We start from the raw sequence: 22,317 nt of genomic DNA, 5'->3' as shown, positions 1-22,317 counted from the left end.
CTCTCCATTCTTCCTCCATACTCGGGGTCCTTGTGCCTCTCCATTCTTCCTCCATACTCGGGGTCCTTGTGCCTCTCCATTCTTCCTCCATACTCGGGGTCCTTGTGCCTCTCCATTCTTCCTCCATACTCTGGGTCCTTGTGCCTCTCCATTCTTCCTCCATACTCGGGGTCCTTGTACCTCTCCATTCTTCCTCCATACTCGGGGTCATTGTGCCTCTCCATTCTTCCTCCATACTCGGGGTCCTTGGGCCTCTCCATTCTTCCTCCATACTCGGGGTCCTTGGGCCTCTCCATTCTTCCTCCATACTCGGGGTCCTTGGGCCTCTCCATTCTTCCTCCATACTCGGGGTCCTTGGGCCTCTCCATTCTTCCTCCATACTCGGGGTCCTTGGGCCTCTCCATTCTTCCTCCATACTCGGGGTCCTTGGGCCTCTCCATTCTTCCTCCTTACTCTGGGTCCTTGGTTTCCAAATGAGATGCAAAAGTTGCTCTCATCAGAAAAGAGGACTTTGGACCACTGAGCAATAGACCAGGTCTATTTTTCTTTAGCCCAGGTAAGACGCTTCTGACGTTGTTTGTTGTTCAGGAGCGGCTTGACAAGAGGAATACAACATTTGAAGCCCATGTCCAGGATCCATCTGTGTGTGGTGGCTCTTGATGCACTGACTCCAGCCTCAGTCCACTCCTTGTGAAAGTCCCCAACACTTTTGAATGGCCTTTTCCTGACAATCCTCTCCAGGCTGCGGTCATCCCTGCTGCTTGTGCACCTTTTTCTTCCACACTTTTCCCTTCCACATAACTTTCTATTAATGTGCTTTGATACAGCACTTTGGGAACATCCAACTTCTTTTGCAATTACCCTTTGAGGCTTTCCCTCCTTATGGAGGGTGTCAGTGATGGTGTCAGGTCAGCAGTCTTTCCCATGATTGTGATTCCTACTGAACCAGACTGAGAGACCATTTAAAGGCTCAGGAACCCTTTGCAGGTGTTATGGATTAATGAGCTGATTAGAGTGGGACACTTTGAGCCGAGAATATTCCACCTTTTCACAATATTCTCATTTTCTGAGATTGTGGATTTGGGGTTTTCATGAGCTGTAAGCCATAATCATCACAATGATGACAAATCACGGCTTGAACTATCTTGCTTTGCATGTAATGAGTCTATCTCATATATTAGTTTCACCTTTTAAGTTGCATTACTGAAATATATGAACTTTTGCATGATATTCAAATTTTTGGAGTTTCACCTGTATTGTATGTAAATTGTACTGCTATCAGAGGGCAAATATCAAAATAACCTATATGTTTAAAACGTTTATACACATACCGCAGCCTTTCTTGACCAAGGTTCCATGGATCCCTAGGATTCCTCTGGAGGTTGCTAGGGATTCATTAAGCAATGAGCAATTTCTGCCTCTCAGATAAGTTCCCACTGACACCATTGAACTTTGAGATACACTATATTGCCAAAAGTGGGACACCCCTCCAATTCATTGGATTCAGGCCACTGGACTCTAGAGCAGTAGACATGTTCTCTGGAGTGATGAATCACACTTCTCTGTCTGGCAATCTGATGGACGTGTCTGGGTTTGGCAGTTGTCAGGAGAATGGTATTTGCCTGACTGCACTGTGCCAAGTGTACAGTTTGGTGGTGGGGGGATTATGGTGTGGGGTTGTTTTTCAGGGGTTGGGCTTGGCCCCCTAGTTCCAGTGAAGGGAACTCTTAAGGTGATAATTTGGACAATGTCATGTTCCCAACTTTGTGGGAAGAGTTGGGGATGGCCCCTTCCTGTTCCAACATAACTGCGCACCAGTGCACAAAGCAAGGTCCATAAAGACATGGAGGAGCCAGTTTGGAGGGGAGGAACTTGACTGACCTCAACCCCATAGAACACCTTTGGGATGAATTAGAGCGGAGACTGTGAGCCAGGCCTCCTCCCCCGACATCAGTGCCTGACCTGACAAATGTGCTGCTGGAAGAATGGTCCAACCTTCCCATAGACACCCTCCTAAACCTTGTGGACGGCCTTCCCAGAAGAGGTGAAGCTGTTATAGCTGCAAAGGTCGGGGCCAACTCTATATTGAACCCTACGGACTAAGACTGGGGGCCATTAAAGTTCATGTGCGTGGAAAGGGCGGGGCCAACTCAATATTGAACCCTACGGTCTAAGACTGGGGGGCCATTAAAGTTCATGTGCGTGGAAAGGGCGGGGCCAACTCAATATTGAACCCTACGGACTAAGACTGGGGGGCCATTAAAGTTCATGTGCGTGGAAAGGCCGGCGGCCCGATACTGCGGGCATTATAGTGTATCTGTAACTGCGCACCGTCTAGGGAAAAGCTAAGACTTGCAGGAGGCACAGACCCTTCTGTGTTACTTCATACAGGATTTAAAAAAGGAAGACGATTATTGTTTAATTTATTATGTGTAAATGTCAATCCCACCCTATAGAGGAATGTATAATGCAGAAGGTTATGGTGGACAGGGATTAAAGCAGGGGTCTACAAAATTTTCAGATCAAGATCTACACTGTAGATTTTAAAAACATTCACAGGCTGAAAAAAACAAATTTTATAAATGAATACATTTTTTAAATCAGCACATGATTTAGAGCAACAGACTCCGCATCACAGCCTCCTTACATCAGAGTCCTCCCTTATATGAGAGTCCCCATCATAGTCTGCTTTTACATGGGAGTTCCCATCAAACTCCTCTGTTATATAAGAGTCCCCCTTACACAATAGTCCCCATCAGTATCCTTTCTTATATCAGAGTCCCCATTACAGTCCCCACTTACACCAGAAGGCTGGATAAAATCTGGCATCTGGCCTTATATGACCCATGGGCCGTAGTCTGGAGACCCCTGGATTAAAGGAACCAAAAAGCCCTCCACTGAACCCGTGCATAGCACAGTAAAGCCTTTTAAGGTCAGAAGGTGTTCACATCTAGTGCCATCATATATCCTAAAAATAAAATATGAGGACTATTCCTCATTTTGGGGGCAGCACAGCACAGTGGCTAAATGGTTAGCACTTCCCCCTGGCAGAACTCGGGTCGTTGGTTCAAATCCCAACCCTGGCACCTTCTGCCTGGAGTTTGCATGCTCTCCCTGTGCCTGTGTGGGTTTTCTCTGGGTACTCCGGTTTCCTCCCACACTCCAAAGACATGCTGGTAGGTTAATTGGATCCTGTCTAAATTGTCCCTAGTATGTGTATGTATGAATGTGAATTAGGGACCTTAGATTGTACGCCCCTTGAGGGTTAGGGACCTTAGATTGTACGCCCCTTGAGGGTTAGGGACCTTAGATTGTACACCCCTTGAGGGTTGGGGACCTTAGATTGTACGCCCCTTGAGGGTTAGGGACCTTAGATTGTACGCCCCTTGAGGGTTAGGGACCTTAGATTGTACGCCCCTTGAGGGTTAGGGACCTTAGATTGTACGCCCCTTGAGGGTTAGGGACTGATGTGAATGTACAATATATATGCAAAGCGCTGCGTAAATTGACAGCAATATATAAGTACCTGAAATAATAAAATACATTTTAAGACAGTGGACGGAGCCATGCAAATCATTCCGTTATGCCCTAATGACTAAGAGCTCATGTACACGGGGCATTAAGAAAACTCTTCTGACCACTGGAAACTGACAGCTAGAAAACATAGGTTAAAAAACAACAGTTTAGCTTTGTTTGCATACCACGTTTATGCGCATTTAGTTGCGTTTAGAAGTGTTTTTTAAAGATAACCTCAGGACACCTTCCAAAATGCCCAGATTGCACTGAAAAATAGTAAATAAAAAACTGTTTCAGACATTTTGAGAGAAATAGAGAGCAGAAGCAGAGAGAGCAGTATGTGTTGAGATGACCGGTCTTTTCTGGTTGTATTCACTATGGATCCCATCATGAGCAGAATGCAGCGCTGGTGTACCGGGTCCATTTGAATACGTGGAAAACACTTTGCATGCATTTCTGATGAAGAAAAAAGGCTTTGGACAGCATCTGGATATGGACCTGTCAAAAAACGCATCTAAACGCAAACGCTTGTAAACACGGTCAACCGCGTTTACAAGTATTTGAAACGCCGGTAAAATCTACTCCTGAACGCAATTTTAGTGCATTCAAGAAAACGACTGTAAACTCAACTGCCTGTAAACGACTGTAAATGACGATGTGTACATGGACACATAGGAAACCATTAGAGAGAGTTCAGGGGCTGCTGAAAAAAAAACGCTCAACAGCTCCTGAACGTCAGTTCAGCAGCTGCAGTGTGAATGAGCCCTAAATGTACAGCCAAACCTGCTGGAGATTACTATAGATAAATTGCTCTATAATATTAGGCTCTATTTCAAACTGCTCCATCCACTACCCTGAAATGAAGAATAATCCTCTTATTTTGGGATATGTGATGGAATGAGACATGCGACTACCTTTTGTTCTAAGAAGGTTTTATTGTGCGTCATTTTACCCTATAGTAAGAGTTTAGCGTCCTCTAGCTGAAGGTCATGGTTCACACAACAGACATAACATACACAACCATGGGCGCATCACATGTCTCCAAAGGGTCATTCACACATTATTATTATTATACAGGATTTATATTACTATTATTATACAGGATTTATGTATAATTATTATTATACAGGATTTATTATTATTATTATTATTATTATACAGGATTTATATATAATTATTATTATACAGGATTTTTTATTATTATTATTATTATTATTATTATTATTATTATTATACAGGATTTATATATAATTATTATTATACAGGATTTATATATAATTATTATTATACAGGATTTATATATTATTATTATTATACAGGATTTATATATAATTATTATTATACAGGATTTATATTATTATTATTATACAGGATTTATATTATTATTATTATACAGGATTTATATATAATTATTATTATACAGGAATTATATATTATTATTATTATACAGGATTTATTATTATTATTATTATTATTCAGGATTTATTATTATTATTATTATTATTATTATTATACAGGATTTATATAGCGCCAACAGTTTGCTCAGCGCTTTACAATATAACGGGAGACAATACAGCAACAATACAGTTCAATACAAAAGGGATAGGAGGGCCCTGATCCTGGGAGCTCACAATCTAGGAGATCTGAGGATCAGGGCCCTCCTATCCCTCTTGTATTGAACTGTATTGTTGCTGTATTGTCTCCCGTTATATTGTAAAGTGCTGAGCAAAGTGTTGGCGCCATAAATCCTGTATAATAATAATAATAAAAATCCTGTATAATAATAACAACAATAATGTGTGAACAGGGGCGGACTGACAACTCATGGGGCCCCGGGCAATAGAGGATCATGGGGCCCCTGTGTCCTTGCCCAAACTCAAAAAAGCCTATGAAAAAGGTACCAGGGGAATCTCATGGGGCCCCATACTGACCCCGGGCCCTCAGACAGTGCCCGAGTTTCCAAATGGTCAGTCCGCCCGTGTGTGAATGACCCTTTGGAGACATCTGATGCGCCCATGGTTGTGTATGTTATGTCTGTTGTGCTTGTGTGAACTAGGACCATTGTACATAGACACCAAAATCTGAGTGTTCATTGCCATAATGTAGTATATATCACTGCAATGGTGTACATTTCACATGAGGTTTAGGGTCAGAGTAAGGGGTTGGGCGTAGTTTAACGTGAACCTGACCTGACCACACATTTATGACGGCAGAGACCTTATACTGACTGAAAGTGCCTGTGTTTGGCTATGTTAGGATGTGTAGCTAAGTGGATCACTTTTCAGAGGTGTAAATGATGCACCACTGCGCTGCAACCATTTGCATTACACATAGTTGCAGTGTGGTTGTGGCAGCAGCCCCATTCTTATCTGAAGACCAAGCATGGTAGGTATAACACTTACCGTATTTATTACCTCTCACAGAGATCACAGTACTTCCCCTGACAACACCTTCATCTGCTTTTCTCTCCTGGAGAGAGCCATCTTTGTTCAGGTATCATCCAGGGTCACTATCTACTTCCTAGACTGAGATGCTGGTTCAGAAATGACACAGTCATGTAAATCCTGGTACCTGTGCAGTTCTTGGCTATGTTCACAAATGTCTGACACAGATCAGCCCATGCTGCGGCTTCTCACATTGTGACTTGCTACAGAGTTACAATGTACAGCCTAATCACTGGGGGAGGGGAGACTGAGGAAATGCTTACTGCTGCCTGCAGCAAACTGATGACATAATTTTAGCCTAGGCAATGTCAATGGACTGGAGGTCAAGGATGGATATTTAAAGTGGAGCTCCACCCAAAAGGGGAAGTTCCACTTTAAGGACTGCTTGGCCACTCCCCATTAAGGAATGGCACCTTTGGGGAGCAGGTACCCGAATTTGACAGGTACCCTCTCCCACTTCCGCCTAGGTCAGTGGTTCTCAACCTGTGGGTCGTGACCCCTTTGGGGGTCGAATGATCCTTTCACGGGTCGCCTAAGACCATCGGAAAACACATATTTCCGATGTGTAAAGAGCAGCTACTGTGTAGAAAGCAGCTGCTGTGCTGAAAGCAGCAGTATTGGAGGTAAAACGACACTTCATGAATTATAATTACTGGGTAAATAATTTTAGGATTGGGGGTCACCACAACATGAGGAACTGTATTAAAGGGTCGCGGCATTAGGAAGGTTGAGAACCACTGGCCTAGGTGATCGGAAACAGAAGGTGTTCTCCCTTCCTGTAGTCTTTTGGGACACGTGACAGGTCCCAGAAGACTACAGGACCATTCATGAAGAGCAGCGCTACTCGTACATGCACAGTGGGTACCTGGCTGTGAAGCCGCAAGCTATCACAGCCGGGTGCCCACACTGAAGATGCCGGCCTCCTGGAATAGAGGACGGCCGGTGAAACGGGCTGCGGGGGACACACCACGGGGCAGAGGGACAGGTAAGTGGCTGTTTTTTAAAAGTCAGCAGCTACAGTTTTTGTAGCTGCTGACTTTATTTTTTGACAGGTGAGTGGAACTCTGCTTTAATGACAAAAGGTGGAGCTTTTATGGAAAGTGATACACTGGTTGTATATTGTGACATGTCAAAAATGTATCCATGCAGACTTTTATAGTTACTAGGAGGTCCACCTAAAGTTTTACCTTTGTGGTCAGTTGCTGGATTTCCACCTCCAGCTCTTTCACCTTTGTCTCCCTCTCCGCCACCATCTGTTTCAGCTGAGCGACCAGCGAGTTCTGCTTCTGGCTCTCGTTGTTTAGGTGCAGGCTCAAGGATTGCTGAGAGTCTTTGTGTTTCTGATCCTGCTTGCTCAGGTTGGTTAGGATCTCCTGCATATTCTTCTGCTGGACCTGAAAAAATGTATGAAGTGATTGTAAGAAGTTGTAGCCCTTTAGTTTTCAGTTGCACAAGCGATTGTTACCAGCTGCATATGATCATAGGAATGAAAAGTCTGTTCAGTGTACATGTACAGTAAATGTAAAACTTATTAAAATGGACCACCACCCACCGCCATTCTCGCACAGGTGAGAAGGACACATTCCTGCTGCCTTGAACCCCTGGGATTCCACATCACCTATCCCAGAAGGCTGCAGGAGCAGGGAATAACAGCGGCTGGTGGGCAGAGCCGTGGTTGTCATCGCAGGCCGGCTAACTGAACTCGAAAAAGGTAGCCAGCTTCCAATGACTGAAGGGGACCAAGATGCTGGACTGCTGCACCTGATTAACGGATCGCAGAAGGACACCACTGGATCCGCTGGGCAGGTGAATATTGATTCCGTGACAGGTAAGTGTGGCCGTGAGCTTTCACATCCAGGGTGAGCCATCGAGTCCATATATATATATATATATATATATATATATATATATATAGTGGGGATCGAAAGTTTGGGCACCCCAGCTAAAAATTTGTATTAATGTGCATAAAGAGCCAAGGAAAGATGGAAAATTCTCCAAAAGGCATCAAATTAGTGATTAGACATTCTTATAATATGTCAACAAAAGTTAGATTTTATTTCCATCATTTACACTTTCAAAATAACACAAAACAAAAAAATGGCGTCTGCAAAAGTTTGGGCACCCTGCAGAATTTATAGCATGCACTGCCCCCTTTGCAAAGCTGAGACCTGCCAGTGTCATGGATTGTTCTCAATCATCGTCTGGGAAGACCAGGTGATGTCATTCTCAAAGGTTTTAAATGCCCAGACTCATCTGACCTTGCCCCAACAATCAGCATCATGGGTTCTTCTAAGCAGTTGTCTAGAAAACTGAAACTGAAAATAGTTGACGCTCACAAAGCTGGAGAAGGCTATAAGAAGATAGCAAAGCGTTTTCAGACGTCAATATCCTCTGTTCGGAATGTAATTAAGAAATGGCAGTTATCAGGAACAGTGGAAGTTAAAGCAAGATCTGGAAGACCAAGAAAAATATCAGACAGAACAGCTCGCAGGATTGTGAGAAAAACAATTCAAAACCCACGTTTGACTGCACGATCTCTCCAGAAAGATCTGGCAGACACTGGAGTTGTGGTACACTATTCCACTATAAAGAGATACTTGTACAAATATGGTCTTCATGGAAGAGTCATCAGAAGAAAACCTCTTCTACGTCCTCACCACAAAAATCATCGTTTGAACTTTGCAAATGAACATATAGACAAGCCTGATGCATTTTGGAAACAAGTTCTGTGGACCGATGAGGTTAAAATTGAACTTTTTGGCCGGAATGAGCAAAGGTACGTTTGGAGAAGAAGGGGCACAGAATTTAATGAAAAGAACCTCTGTCCAACTGTTAAGCGTGGGGTTGGATCAATCATGCTTTGGGGTTGTGTTGCAGCCAGTGGCACAGGGAACATCTCACGAGTAGAAGGAAAAATGGATTCAATAAAATTTCAGCAAATTTTGGATGGTAACTTGATGCCATCTGTGAAAAAGCTGAAGTTAAAGAGAGGATGGCTTCTACAAATGGATAATGATCCTAAACACACCTCGAAATCCACGGGGGATTACATCAAGAGGCATAAACTGAAGGTTTTGCCATGGCCTTCACAATCACCTGACCTCAACATAATTGAAAATCTATGGATAGACCTTAAAAGAGCAGTGCGTGACAGACAGCCCAGAAATCTCAAAGAATTGGAAGACTTTTGTAAGGAAGAATGGGCAAAGATACCTCAAACAAGAATTGAAAGACTCTTGGCTGCCTACAAAAAGCGTTTACAAGCTGTGATACTTGCCAAAGGGGGCAGTACAAGATATTAACTCTGCAGGGGGCCCAAACTTTTGCAGACACCATTTTTTTGTTTTCTGTTATTTTGAAAGTGTAAATGATGGAAATAAAATCTAACTTTTGTTGACATATTATAAGAATGTCTAATCTGTAATTTGATGCTTTTTGGAGATTTTTCTATCTTTCCTTGGCTTCTTTATGCACATTAATACAAATTTTTAGCTGGGGTGCCCAAACTTTCGATCCCCACTGTATATATATATATTTATATATTTTTTTTTAATTAAATACTCTATTGGATATATTAAAGTTGTTTGGTAATTGTACAATTTTCCTTTGATATATCTCTAGACTGCCTCGGCGGTAGAAATTTCTTCAAAAAAATCTCCCCTGAGGAAGCCAGTGAGGGCGAAACATGTAGGGAGTAACTACAATTACATAACCAAGTTTCAATCTCAGTTTTACTCTTAGAACTGAAATAGTTTTTTTTATGTTTCTGTATTTTTTCCTAAATTACAAAAATACAAAATAAAAATTATATAATAATAATAATATAACTTTTTAATATGTGTGGTATTCATGTTCATGCACCCTGAAAGTCCCATCTTCTCTATTGAATATTTGCAATTTTAAGGGATGTGGTGCAATAATCATATCTGGTCACCCGCTCGCCACTTCACTGTTATTATAAAAATCAGAGGAGCGGCTGAAGTTCCTCTTAGATGTGATGCCCTACACCTTTCCTAGCCCTGGTCCCGGCTCCATTTATCTGGGTGATAGTTTTACTGTCCATGCAGCCCAATGCAATGGTTCTTGGGTCATCACAGTCATGTGCCAGTGCTGAACAATCAGAACCGCTCTGATATATACTGGCATTTGTAGAGAAAGAATAGGAGCAATGGCGCAGTTTTCAAACCTCAGGACAGTTGCACCAGGCTGCATGAACAGTGAAACGTTATCACCACTAGAGGTACGTGCAGCAGGGACCGAGGTTGGGATGGGGAGGGTGTTATTTCTCCTTTTCATTAACTAACTTTTTAAAATGTAATAAATGTATATGGAGACAGACATATTTATTAATTACATATACAGGCTCTGCTTCCTGCTTTTTCAGTTTGTGTTGTAGACTAAAACCAAATCACTACCCGAGCAGCAACTATCTCACCTCTGTGTTGTTAAAGAGCATCTAAACCCAAAAAACAAAAACAAAAAAAACACCTTTACTCAGGTTTCATTGAGGGACTATATAAATGCATGTAAAAATGTATGGAATAAATATAGAAATGCATGTTCAGGATCTGTAGGAGGAGTTCCGTCCTACTCTCTGCTGCCGACTGCTGAGACGGGATGGAGGGGGCAGAGATGAGCCACTCTGCGGCTGCATGGACAAGCACATGATCTGGCGGTGAAGGTGGAGGTGGAGTCGAAGGGGGTGCCACAGCTGCAAGTGCCACATGAGATGGCCCGGTGGGCCTGATTTGGCCCGCGGGCATTGTGTTTGGCACATGTGCTGTACACAGTGGCGTCCCGAGGCAGGTGCAGGGGGTGCGCGCCGCTCCGGATGACACCGGACCCGCTCCACAAAAAGGTAAGCTGTAAAGCAAGCCAACGATACCCGCAGGATGGATCCGATCCATTCTGCGGGGATCGTCTGCTTTCTTTACAACTTACCTTTTCGTGGAGCGGGTCCGGTATCACCCCGTATAGGTTGCATGCCGACGGTCCCCTCAGGATGGATCAGATCTGCAGATTGGGGAGCATAATGGATCGGACTCCGCAGATCAGAACCATCCTGCGGGGATCGTCGGAGGGGGTGTCACCAAGTGTTATCACACCGGGTGACACCAACCCTAGGGACGTCTCTGGCTGTACATCATCCTGGTCTCTTTTGCAACTAAAAACTAAAAAGACTATTCGTTCCCTTTAAGAACAATCAACACAAAGTACCAGCAGGGCATCTATGAGTTCATCGTCATGCTTCCCTTTATCCAGCAGTGTCGTCATCTGCAACTTGAGGGTCTTCAGATCATTGGACAGAGATCGGTTCCTGGCTTTGGAAGCCTCAAACCTCTTTTTCAGATCCTCATATTCTTTTTTAAGATTGCCATGTTCTCCGGTCAGTCTCTAGGATTATATCAACAAGACAACATGGAAGCAACAAGAAGAGGAATATAGGAATAATAACAAAGCTACTATTACAAAATGACACCTTCAGTATGTGCCGGTTAGCGTATTACCAATTAACACACAGTAACCAAGATAAGTTCTAGGAATTAGTGCCGGCAGGAGACCCGAGAAGAGGAGGATCCTGTTTGTGCAAAACCACTACACAAAGCAGGTAAGTATGACATGTTCGTTATTAAACAAAAAAAAAAGGCTTTACAACCACTTTAAAGTGGAGTTCCACCCAAAAGGGGAAGTTCCGCTTTAAAGATTGGTCCCCGTTCCCCATTAAGGATTGGCACCATTGGGGAGCGGGGGGAACGGGTACCCGAATTTGACAGGTTTCCCGCTTTCGCTACGATTGCCTAGGCGATCAGAAGCGGAAGTTGTCCTCCCTCCCCAAAGTCTTGTGGGACACGTGACAGGTCCCAGAAGACTACGGGGCCATTCAGGAAGTGCAGCACTTCTTGCGCATGCGCAGCGGGCACCCGGCTGTGAAGCCGCAAGCTTACCCTACCCGACATTAAAGATGGGTCACTAAAATTACAAGTATCCTCCTGCGCTCAATACAGGCAAGGTCCCTATCTCAACAGCTGCTGTCACTTTACCTTAAGCCATTAAGTAGCCAAATATATACTATAAAATAGTGAAGCGCTAAATAAATAAATATATATATATATTAAGGTGCCAACAGTGAGTGTAAGTGCTATAGTGTTAACAGTTCCTTGTTAAACACTGGAACATTATAACCAATAGTGTATATTAAATAGAAAAAATCAAACTGAATCCATAATATATCAGTGATGATAAATAAATAAACAAACCAGTGACAAATAATCTTATATCTCCAAAAAATTCCTTCTCCTCATTCACTATTTAAAGTGAAGAGTGCTCATCAATAATAAAAGGTGAACACGTGTATACAAAAAAAACCTTTTTTAAGTGCATATATAGAAAATATATATATGTATAAATAATATATCATATATATATATAAATAAATAGAGTCCATGCAAGTGTAACTTGTGATAGAACGGTGGTCTTCACTTCTAGTGCTCAAACACAAATCCTCAAATGGCAGCAGTGCCTGCTCACCTCCCCGCACTGACCCTCAAGGGGCCAAAAGGCTACTGATCTCCTCTATGGCCAATCTTTTTTTCCTCCTCCTCTCGGTAGCTCAGCAGGTGATCACAGGGTCTCCACTTCTCCTCCACTCATATGTCATATAGGACACAAAACAGAGCTTCCCATAGTGTAATATTGTTTAATATAAGCCACTTCTATTACATATCGGTTGTACTCACATTTGATTTCCTGGTTACAAAAGCCTTCCACCTCATCCCATAGGTGTATCTCATGAACACAGGGGGAAACCAATATGGCCGCTCCGTTCGGACATGCGTCCCACGTGACCGGAAGTGACGTACTTCCAAACCGGATATGGCGTACCGACGCGTTGCGTCACGTGCGTCGTGACTTCATCAGGGTTAACGCCCACCAGTGACTGAATGCATTTAAATAGGATCCAGCCTAAAAATCTCTTCCCAATTGAAGGGCGGGCTCTCGGCGGCCATTTTCCCGAAGCCCGCTATCTTCACTATACAACACGGAGGAACATTAACATAATGTCCCCCTATGGGGAAAAACTCGATCTATGCCACTATTTTAATACCGCAGTATATTAAAAATCTCTTTAATTTATTAAAAACCACTTTAATACACATATGTAATTTTATTAAATAGCCAACAATTAAAAAAAATATATATAAAAAAACTAAAAACCGTATACAAAAAATATATATGTATATATAAATACATATATTTCCACATTTTATTAAATTGCCCTTCTACAAATAGAGACAGCCTAGGTTTTAATATACCATATATTTCAATTATATAACCCTCAAGGAAATTAACCTTAATATTAAAAAAGAAAACATTTATACTTTAACCCCTAATAGAAACATCTCTACTGTATATAAGAACATCTCATATACATAAAAGGAATCATGTTGATACACCTATAGCTTGAGTTTACAGTATTCCTCATATTATATATATAAACCTTGTATTCATCCTTTTTGTTATATCTCATATATTAAAACAATTAAACTAAACAACATATCAATACACTAATAATTCAAATAAACTCGTAATGAATATATATTTAACTAAACTACTTTGTACTCCCGTCTATTCTAGCACTAGACCCAAAGTTTATATTAACACATGTTCCGATGTAAGATATATACATATATATCCATTCATATCCGACTACCACCACTAGGAGCTTCCTAAAAAATTATAAATAATCTTAAAAAATTTAAAAGTCACTAATAAAACAATTTAAATCAAATTCCACATTGAGTCCAAAAGGTGCCTGTGTATGCATAGTAAAAATCCATCGAGATTCCGCCTGGCTCAAAGATTTAATCTTATTACTTCCTCTCCAGTGTTTGGTATATTTTTGTATCCCCCAGAACCTCAAACCTGAAGGATCCTTATTATGTTTTTTTAAAAAATGTTTGGATACACTGTGTTTCGGGAAACCATTTTTTATGTTCTGAACATGTTCCCTAATACGTTTCCAGAGCGGTCTTTTTGTTCTGCCTATATATTGATAACCACAGTCACACTCCAAACCGTAGACCACACCTTCTGTACGGCAAGTAATAAAATCTTTGATTTTAAACTCCATTCCATCAACATTACATTTAAAGGTTTTACGTTTCACATTTTTTCCTCTCGTTTCCCTGCACCCATAACAATGTCTGCACGGGAAAAAACCTATTTGATCCAAAAATGTTGATTTTTTCTTCCTATCAGGTGGATCTAACACACTCTTGACTAACCTCATCCTTAATGTGGGTGCTCTTCTATAAATAAATTTTGGACAATCATCTAATATTGGGTTCAACACAGGATCAGATTTCAAAATTGACCAATGCCTCTTAAATATTTGTTCTATTTTTTTGTAGTGGACATTAAAGTCCAGCACAATGGCCATCTGACTATCAAAATTCTCGTCCTTCTTCTTGTCCAATATTAGCGAATTCCTCTCCAGATTCCCGACTTCATTAATCTTTTTTTCAATTTCCTGTTTTGGGTACCCTTTATTTATAAATTTGTTCCCCATCACTTCCGCTTGTTTGTTATACTCTTCTTGGCTTGAGCAGTTCCTTTTTAGCCTAACCAGTTGCCCCTTTGGGATATTATACAGCCATGGAGGAAAGTGGCAACTGTCTACTGGTATAAAGCCGTTCCTATCTACTTCCTTAAAAAACGTTTTAGTAATAATTTTTCCTCTTTCTATTCTAATATTAAGATCTAGAAAGTTGACTTGACAGTTATCATATGTCCATGAAAAATTTATATTTCTATTATTGATATTCATTCCATTCAGAAATCCTAGTAGTGACTCACTATTTCCTTTCCATATAATGATCACGTCATCTATATATCTGGAATATAACATAAGTTCCTCGGGGGTTTGATGATAAATCGCCTCTTCCTCCCAGTGGGCCATATACAAATTGGCCACACTGGGGGCATACTTAGCCCCCATAGCGACCCCTTTTATTTGCTGAAAGAAGGTCTCATCATGCCAGAAATAATTCTGTTGGAGGCCAAATTCTAAACATTTTAATAAATATCTTCTTTGTGGCCATCCAATATTAGTATATTGTCTCAGGCCCCAAGCAGCTGCCTCCACTGCTCCATCGTGATCTATAATAGTATATAAAGAAGTTACATCCGCACTTGCTAGAATAACTTCCGAATTTATCTCTATTTTATCCAGTAGTTGAATTAGGTGCTTGGTGTCGCGTAAATAGGCTCTGGTCTTTCGAACTGCGGGTTGTAAATAGAAATCCACATATTGACCTAATCTCGCCAAAATGGATTGTATTCCATTTACAATGGGTCTACCTGGAGGTTCCCTCATATTTTTGTGTATCTTGGGAATTGTATATATTATGGAAAAAATGTGAAACGAAAAACCTTTAAATGTAATGTTGATGGAATGGAGTTTAAAATCAAAGATTTTATTACTTGCCGTACAGAAGGTGTGGTCTACGGTTTGGAGTGTGACTGTGGTTATCAATATATAGGCAGAACAAAAAGACCGCTCTGGAAACGTATTAGGGAACATGTTCAGAACATAAAAAATGGTTTCCCGAAACACAGTGTATCCAAACATTTTTTAAAAAAACATAATAAGGATCCTTCAGGTTTGAGGTTCTGGGGGATACAAAAATATACCAAACACTGGAGAGGAAGTAATAAGATTAAATCTTTGAGCCAGGCGGAATCTCGATGGATTTTTACTATGCATACACAGGCACCTTTTGGACTCAATGTGGAATTTGATTTAAATTGTTTTATTAGTGACTTTTAAATTTTTTAAGATTATTTATAATTTTTTAGGAAGCTCCTAGTGGTGGTAGTCGGATATGAATGGATATATATGTATATATCTTACATCGGAACATGTGTTAATATAAACTTTGGGTCTAGTGCTAGAATAGACGGGAGTACAAAGTAGTTTAGTTAAATATATATTCATTACGAGTTTATTTGAATTATTAGTGTATTGATATGTTGTTTAGTTTAATTGTTTTAATATATGAGATATAACAAAAAGGATGAATACAAGGTTTATATATATAATATGAGGAATACTGTAAACTCAAGCTATAGGTGTATCAACATGATTCCTTTTATGTATATGAGATGTTCTTATATACAGTAGAGATGTTTCTATTAGGGGTTAAAGTATAAATGTTTTCTTTTTTAATATTAAGGTTAATTTCCTTGAGGGTTATATAATTGAAATATATGGTATATTAAAACCTAGGATGTCTCTATTTGTAGAAGGGCAATTTAATAAAATGTGGAAATATATGTATTTATATATACATATATATTTTTTGTATACGGTTTTTAGTTTTTTTATATATATTTTTTTTAATTGTTGGCTATTTAATAAAATTACATATGTGTATTAAAGTGGTTTTTAATAAATTAAAGAGATTTTTAATATACTGCGGTATTAAAATAGTGGCATAGATCGAGTTTTTCCCCATAGAGGGACATTATGTTAATGTTCCTCCGTGTTGTATAGTGAAGATAGCGGGCTTCGGGAAAATGGCCGCCGAGAGCCCGCCCTTCAATTGGGAAGAGATTTTTAGGCTGGATCCTATTTAAATGCATTCAGTCACTGGTGGGCGTTAACCCTGATGAAGTCACGACGCACGTGACGCAACGCGTCGGTACGCCATATCCGGTTTGGAACTACGTCACTTCCGGTCACGTGGGACGCATGTCCGAACGGAGCGGCCATATTGGTTTCCCCCTGTGTTCATGAGATACACCTATGGGATGAGGTGGAAGGCTTTTGTAACCAGGAAATCAAATGTGAGTACAACCGATATGTAATAGAAGTGGCTTATATTAAACAATATTACACTATGGGAAGCTCTGTTTTGTGTCCTATATGACATATGAGTGGAGGAGAAGTGGAGACCCTGTGATCACCTGCTGAGCTACCGAGAGGAGGAGGAAAAAAAGATTGGCCATAGAGGAGATCAGTAGCCTTTTGGCCCCTTGAGGGTCAGTGCGGGGAGGTGAGCAGGCACTGCTGCCATTTGAGGATTTGTGTTTGAGCACTAGAAGTGAAGACCACCGTTCTATCACAAGTTACACTTGCATGGACTCTATTTATTTATATATATATATGATATATTATTTATACATATATATATTTTCTATATATGCACTTAAAAAAGGTTTTTTTTGTATACACGTGTTCACCTTTTATTATTGATGAGCACTCTTCACTTTAAATAGTGAATGAGGAGAAGGAATTTTTTGGAGATATAAGATTATTTGTCACTGGTTTGTTTATTTATTTATCATCACTGATATATTATGGATTCAGTTTGATTTTTTCTATTTAATATACACTATTGGTTATAATGTTCCAGTGTTTAACAAGGAACTGTTAACACTATAGCACTTACACTCACTGTTGGCACCTTAATATATATATATATTTATTTATTTAGCGCTTCACTATTTTATAGTATATAAAGATGGGTCACTACTACTTCCAAGCTGCGGGGGACACACCACGGGACCGAGGGACAGGTAAGTGGCTGTTTTTTAAAAGTCAGCAGCTACAGTTTTTGTAGCTGCTGACTTTTATTTTTTGACAGGGTGAGTGGAACTCCGCTTTAAGTTCTGAAAAAAGGAAAGTGTTGAGCCCCCAATGCACGTTGCCTTTATTATGTGGTCATATGAGGGCCAATATTCATATTAAATATCTTTGGACTTTCAGACTGTTTGTTTGATGTGCTCATTAGACTTTTTACATGCGATCCTTCAAATCTGGACACCCTGTTTGAGGGCCACCTTGTTTCTTCCAGAGCAACCTAAACAGCGTCATTGTACATTGATCCAATCTAAGAATACATTTGAATCCAGCATCTCATTTCTACTTGCTCCAGCAAAAAATACATTAAGGATGGGGAACAATATCTTCCACTGACAGCAATGATAGGGCACTATCCCTCCCACTAACACCAACAATGGGGCACAATTGCTTCTACTGACACTATACCTCCCATTGTCACCAATGTTAAAGCACTATCAACAATGATGGGGCACTATTCCTTCCACTGACACCAATGATGGGACACTATTCCTTCCACTGATACCAATGATGGGGCACTATTCCTCCCACTGATACCAATGATGGGGCACTATTCCTTCCACTGACACCAATGATGGGGCACTATTCCTCCCACTGATACCAATGATGGGGCACTATTCCTTCCACTGACACCAATGATGGGACACTATTCCTTCCACTGACACCAATGATGGGGCACTATTCCTTCCACTGACACCAATGATGGGACACTATTCCTTCCACTGACACAAATGATGGGGCACTATTCCTCCCACTGACACCAATGATGGGGCACTATTCCTCCCACTGACACCAATGATGGGACACTATTCTTCCCACTGATACCAATGATGGGACACTATTCCTCCCACTGATACCAATGATGGGGCACTATTCCTCCCACTGATACCAATGATGGGACACTATTCCTCCCACTGATACCAATGATGGGGGCACTATTCCTCCCACTGACACCAATGATGGGGCACTATTCCTCCCACTGATACCAATGATGGGGCACTATTCCTCCCACTGATACCAATGATGGGGCACTATTCCTCTCACTGATACCAATGATGGGGCACTATTCCTCCCACTGACACCAATGATGGGGCACTATTCCTCCCACTGATACCAATGATGGGGCACTATTCCTCCCACTGATACCAATGATGGGGCACTATTCCTCCCACTGACACCAATGATGAGGCACTATTCCTCCCACTGACACCAATGATGGGGCACTATTCCTCCCACTGATACCAATGATGGGGCACTATTCCTCCCACTGACACCAATGATGGGGCACTATTCCTCCCACTGATACCAATGATGGGGCACTATTCCTTCCACTGATACCAATGATGGGGCACTATTCCTCCCACTGACACCAATGATGGGGCACTATTCCTCCCACTGACACCAATGATGGGGCACTATTTCTCCCACTGACACCAATGATGGGGCACTATTCCTTCCACTGATACCAATGATGGGGCACTATTTCTCCCACTGACACCAATGATGGGGCACTATTCCTCCCACTGACACCAATGATGGGGCACTATTCCTCCCACTGACACCAATGATGGGGCACTATTCCTCCCACTGACACCAATGATGGGGCACTATTCCTTCCACTGATACCAATGATGGGGCACTATTCCTTCCACTGACACCAATGATGGGGCACTATTCCTTCCACTGATACCAATGATGGGGCACTATTCCTCCCACTGACACCAATGATGGGGCACTATTCCTCCCACTGACACCAATGTTGGGGCACTATTCCTCCCACTGACACCAATGATGGGACACTATTCCTCCCACTGACACCAATGATGGGGCACTATTCCTCCCACTGACACCAATGATGGGACACTATTCCTCCCACTGACACCAATGATGGGGCACTATTCCTCCCACTGACACCAATGATGGGGCACTATTCCTCCCACTGACACCAATGATGGGGCACTATTCCTCCCACTGACACCAATGATGGGGCATTATTCTTCCTATTGTCACAAATGTTAAAGCATTAACAACAAACCCGCAGCAGGGCTGAAGGATAAAAAAAAAAAAACGACCTGCCTGGCATCCGGAACTACATGTCCCCAGCATCGGGTGCTATAAATTCAACATCCCTGACTTATCATAGACACTGGGGAATTTTTTTTAATTCCACTGACCAATGAGCCTGGCACAACTTTCCTAAAGTCTTAAACCTTTCACTGCCAAAGCAGTTTTTACATTTTTTGCACACATTTAGAAAATCATTTTAGGCCTGAAAATGACACAAAACCCCCAAAACATTATATATGTTCTGAAAGCAGACATCCTAGATAATAAAATAGTGGTCATTTAAATTTTTTTATGTCATGCGATAATACTGCAAAATTTCTGTAAAAATCTGAATAAAGTGCATTTTAGTAAATGATCCAAATTTTTGGTAAAATATAGAAGATGAGCTGGCGCCGAGTAAACAGATACCCAACATGCCAAACCTTAAATTTGTGTGCGCCTGCGAAATGGCCACAGACTTCAGTCCCCCATATTTTCTATAGGCGTTGCTTCAAAAGCCCCTATAGGTCATCAGTTTAGTGTGAGAGCAAAAGATCCGTTCCAGGCGAGTGCCGAATCTGCATAACCCCTCCACAGACACGCAGGTGCTGGCCCGATCCGTGATCACAGATGCAATGGAAAAACAGAATGGTTGGCCGCACAAACAGCAATGTGGTGAAATGATTTATTGGAATCCTCTGCAATTGCACGTAAACGATTCCAATAAATCATTTCATCCACCACATTGCTGTTTGTGCGGCCAACCATTCTGTTTTTCCATTGCATCAGTTTAGTGTGACAGAGGAGGTGCTAGAATTATTGCACTCACTCCGGCGTACGCGGCGATATGTAACATGTGTATCGCAATTGACGTTTTCACGTGTAGGCACCATGACGTGTGCCTTTACATTCATACGTGCGTATATGTGGGGATGGGGGGAGGCCTTAAAATGTTGTTTTTTTTTTTGGGGGGGGGGGGTTTGTGCTTGGATGTATCTTTATTTTTTGCAATAAAGAATAAAAAAATCATCATCACATACTAGTGGGACACAAAGTTCTCTATATGATGATTTTTAGGCGACAGGTTCTCTTTATTGAGACATGCAGGGTCTAAAAGACCCCCAACGTCTCCTCTGGGCTCCACTCAATGTATTGCCATGCAGACCGCATTTCAATACATTGCTTCAAGGCTGTGCTAGCTGAGAAAGTGACAGCCGTGACCCCCGAAGAGACGATGCCTTCCAGGTCACAGAAAGATGTTCGCCCGCTCTCCTCTTTCCCCTCCACCCACCGGGACCTGCCATGGCGCTCACCGGGCCAAGCAGGGCCCGGATACACGGCGACAGGCTTCCACGATTGCTTCCACCTGACAGGCTGCAGTCTGCCTGTCATTTTTATACACAATCTTGGTAGCTGCAGCCACCGGATTGTGTATAACCCCCCCCCACCCCCACCCCCGCTGTCAGGTTCGTACCATTTATGGCCCTGGCACTGAAAGGGTTAAAGTGCTTCTAAAAAAAATGTTTTTTTTTCTTTAAAATAACAAACATGTTACATTTACATGGTTTTGCACAGAACAGCCCTGATCCTGTTATTCTTGGGTCCTCTTGCTGGCGCTCTGAGCTCCACCCCCCTGTCAAGTGGCTTGCTATTATGGGGGCACTTGTGCCTGCTCACTCCCGAGCCGGTGTGTCCATTGACACACAGAGTGTGTCTCGTCCCTACCCTCCACCCTATCCTCACTGGCTGTGAGGAGAGAGAGAGAGAGAGTAAAGAGAGACGCTGCTCTTGTGCACATCACTAGATTGAGGAATGGAGGAAGCTGCATACAGAAGGCTTTTACCCCCGGTTCACATCTCTGCAGCCGTGCGGGCCGCATTTTGCAGGGGCACGAGAGCCCATTCATTTGAATGGACTCCCGTATCCGTGACACGCAGGAAAAGAAGTCCCTGCATCTTCGTTCCCAGTACGGTTGCATTGTCCAGTGCGGGAGGCGTGCCATTAGAACTAATATCACCCAGCCGCGGGTCTGCAATTCTTTGTGCGGCTGCATAGATTTCCGTGCGGATCCGCCGCGGCACCACCTGCACAGATGTGAACCCAGGGTCAATCCTAATGCAGAGAATGCATAAAAGTGGTTGTAAACCCTTCCATATTCCCAGTGAAGTGACTGACCTCAGATACACAGAGATTAAACAAATCCTCCTACAAACATTGTACCTGTTTATCTATAGCTGTCTTTCCCCTACAACCATTCAAAGTACAGAATTTACACAGGATCTCTCAGATATGAAAAGCAGGGAGAGGAGAGGTGAAGTTACATCAGTGAGGAGAGCTCTGAGAGCCGGCTGGAGGGAAGGGAACCCCCTTCCCTCCACACAGCACGCAGGAACAGAGCTAAGGCTGTCAATCACAGGTTGTGCCCTCCCGTCACCATTTTTCTCTTGGTGTCAGGAAAACTTGTCAGACGTGACTCATGCTGATAGCAGAGGAAGGAGGCAGCAGACAGAACTGACAGTGCTCTGGACTGAGACAAGTACACACTATAGAGGGGTATGCTTTGTTCATATTTCATGTCTGAGGTTTACAGCCACTTTAAGATATAAAATCTGCCTTTAGAACCACTTTAAGGACAGTGAGCTGGACAGAATATTTTGGAAGGAGAGG

The 22,317-nt window shown here is 42.1% G+C and overlaps 1 protein-coding gene across 2 annotated transcripts in view; it reads right to left on the bottom strand.

The window, feature by feature from the left end:
- Nucleotides 1-22,317, bottom strand: part of CCDC13 (coiled-coil domain containing 13) — an 87,259-nt gene that overhangs the window by 27,558 nt on the left and 37,384 nt on the right. For both annotated transcript variants that reach the window (XM_089689023.1, XM_089689024.1), the window contains exons 9-10: nt 11,178-11,354; nt 7,148-7,354 (exon numbers count right to left, since the gene is read on the bottom strand). In XM_089689023.1, the coding sequence (XP_089545149.1) occupies nt 7,148-7,354; nt 11,178-11,354 (384 nt within the window). The remainder of the gene's footprint in view (nt 1-7,147; nt 7,355-11,177; nt 11,355-22,317) is intronic.

The sequence above is a fragment of the Staurois parvus genome, unplaced genomic scaffold, assembly GCF_062004578.1.
Source record: "Staurois parvus isolate SC_StPar_1 unplaced genomic scaffold, SC_StPar_1.0 ptg000467l, whole genome shotgun sequence".
NCBI classification, from domain to species: Eukaryota; Metazoa; Chordata; class Amphibia; order Anura; family Ranidae; genus Staurois; species Staurois parvus.
The sequence above is the reverse complement of the archived record's forward strand: the minus strand, read 5'-3'. Positions and strand labels throughout refer to the sequence as shown.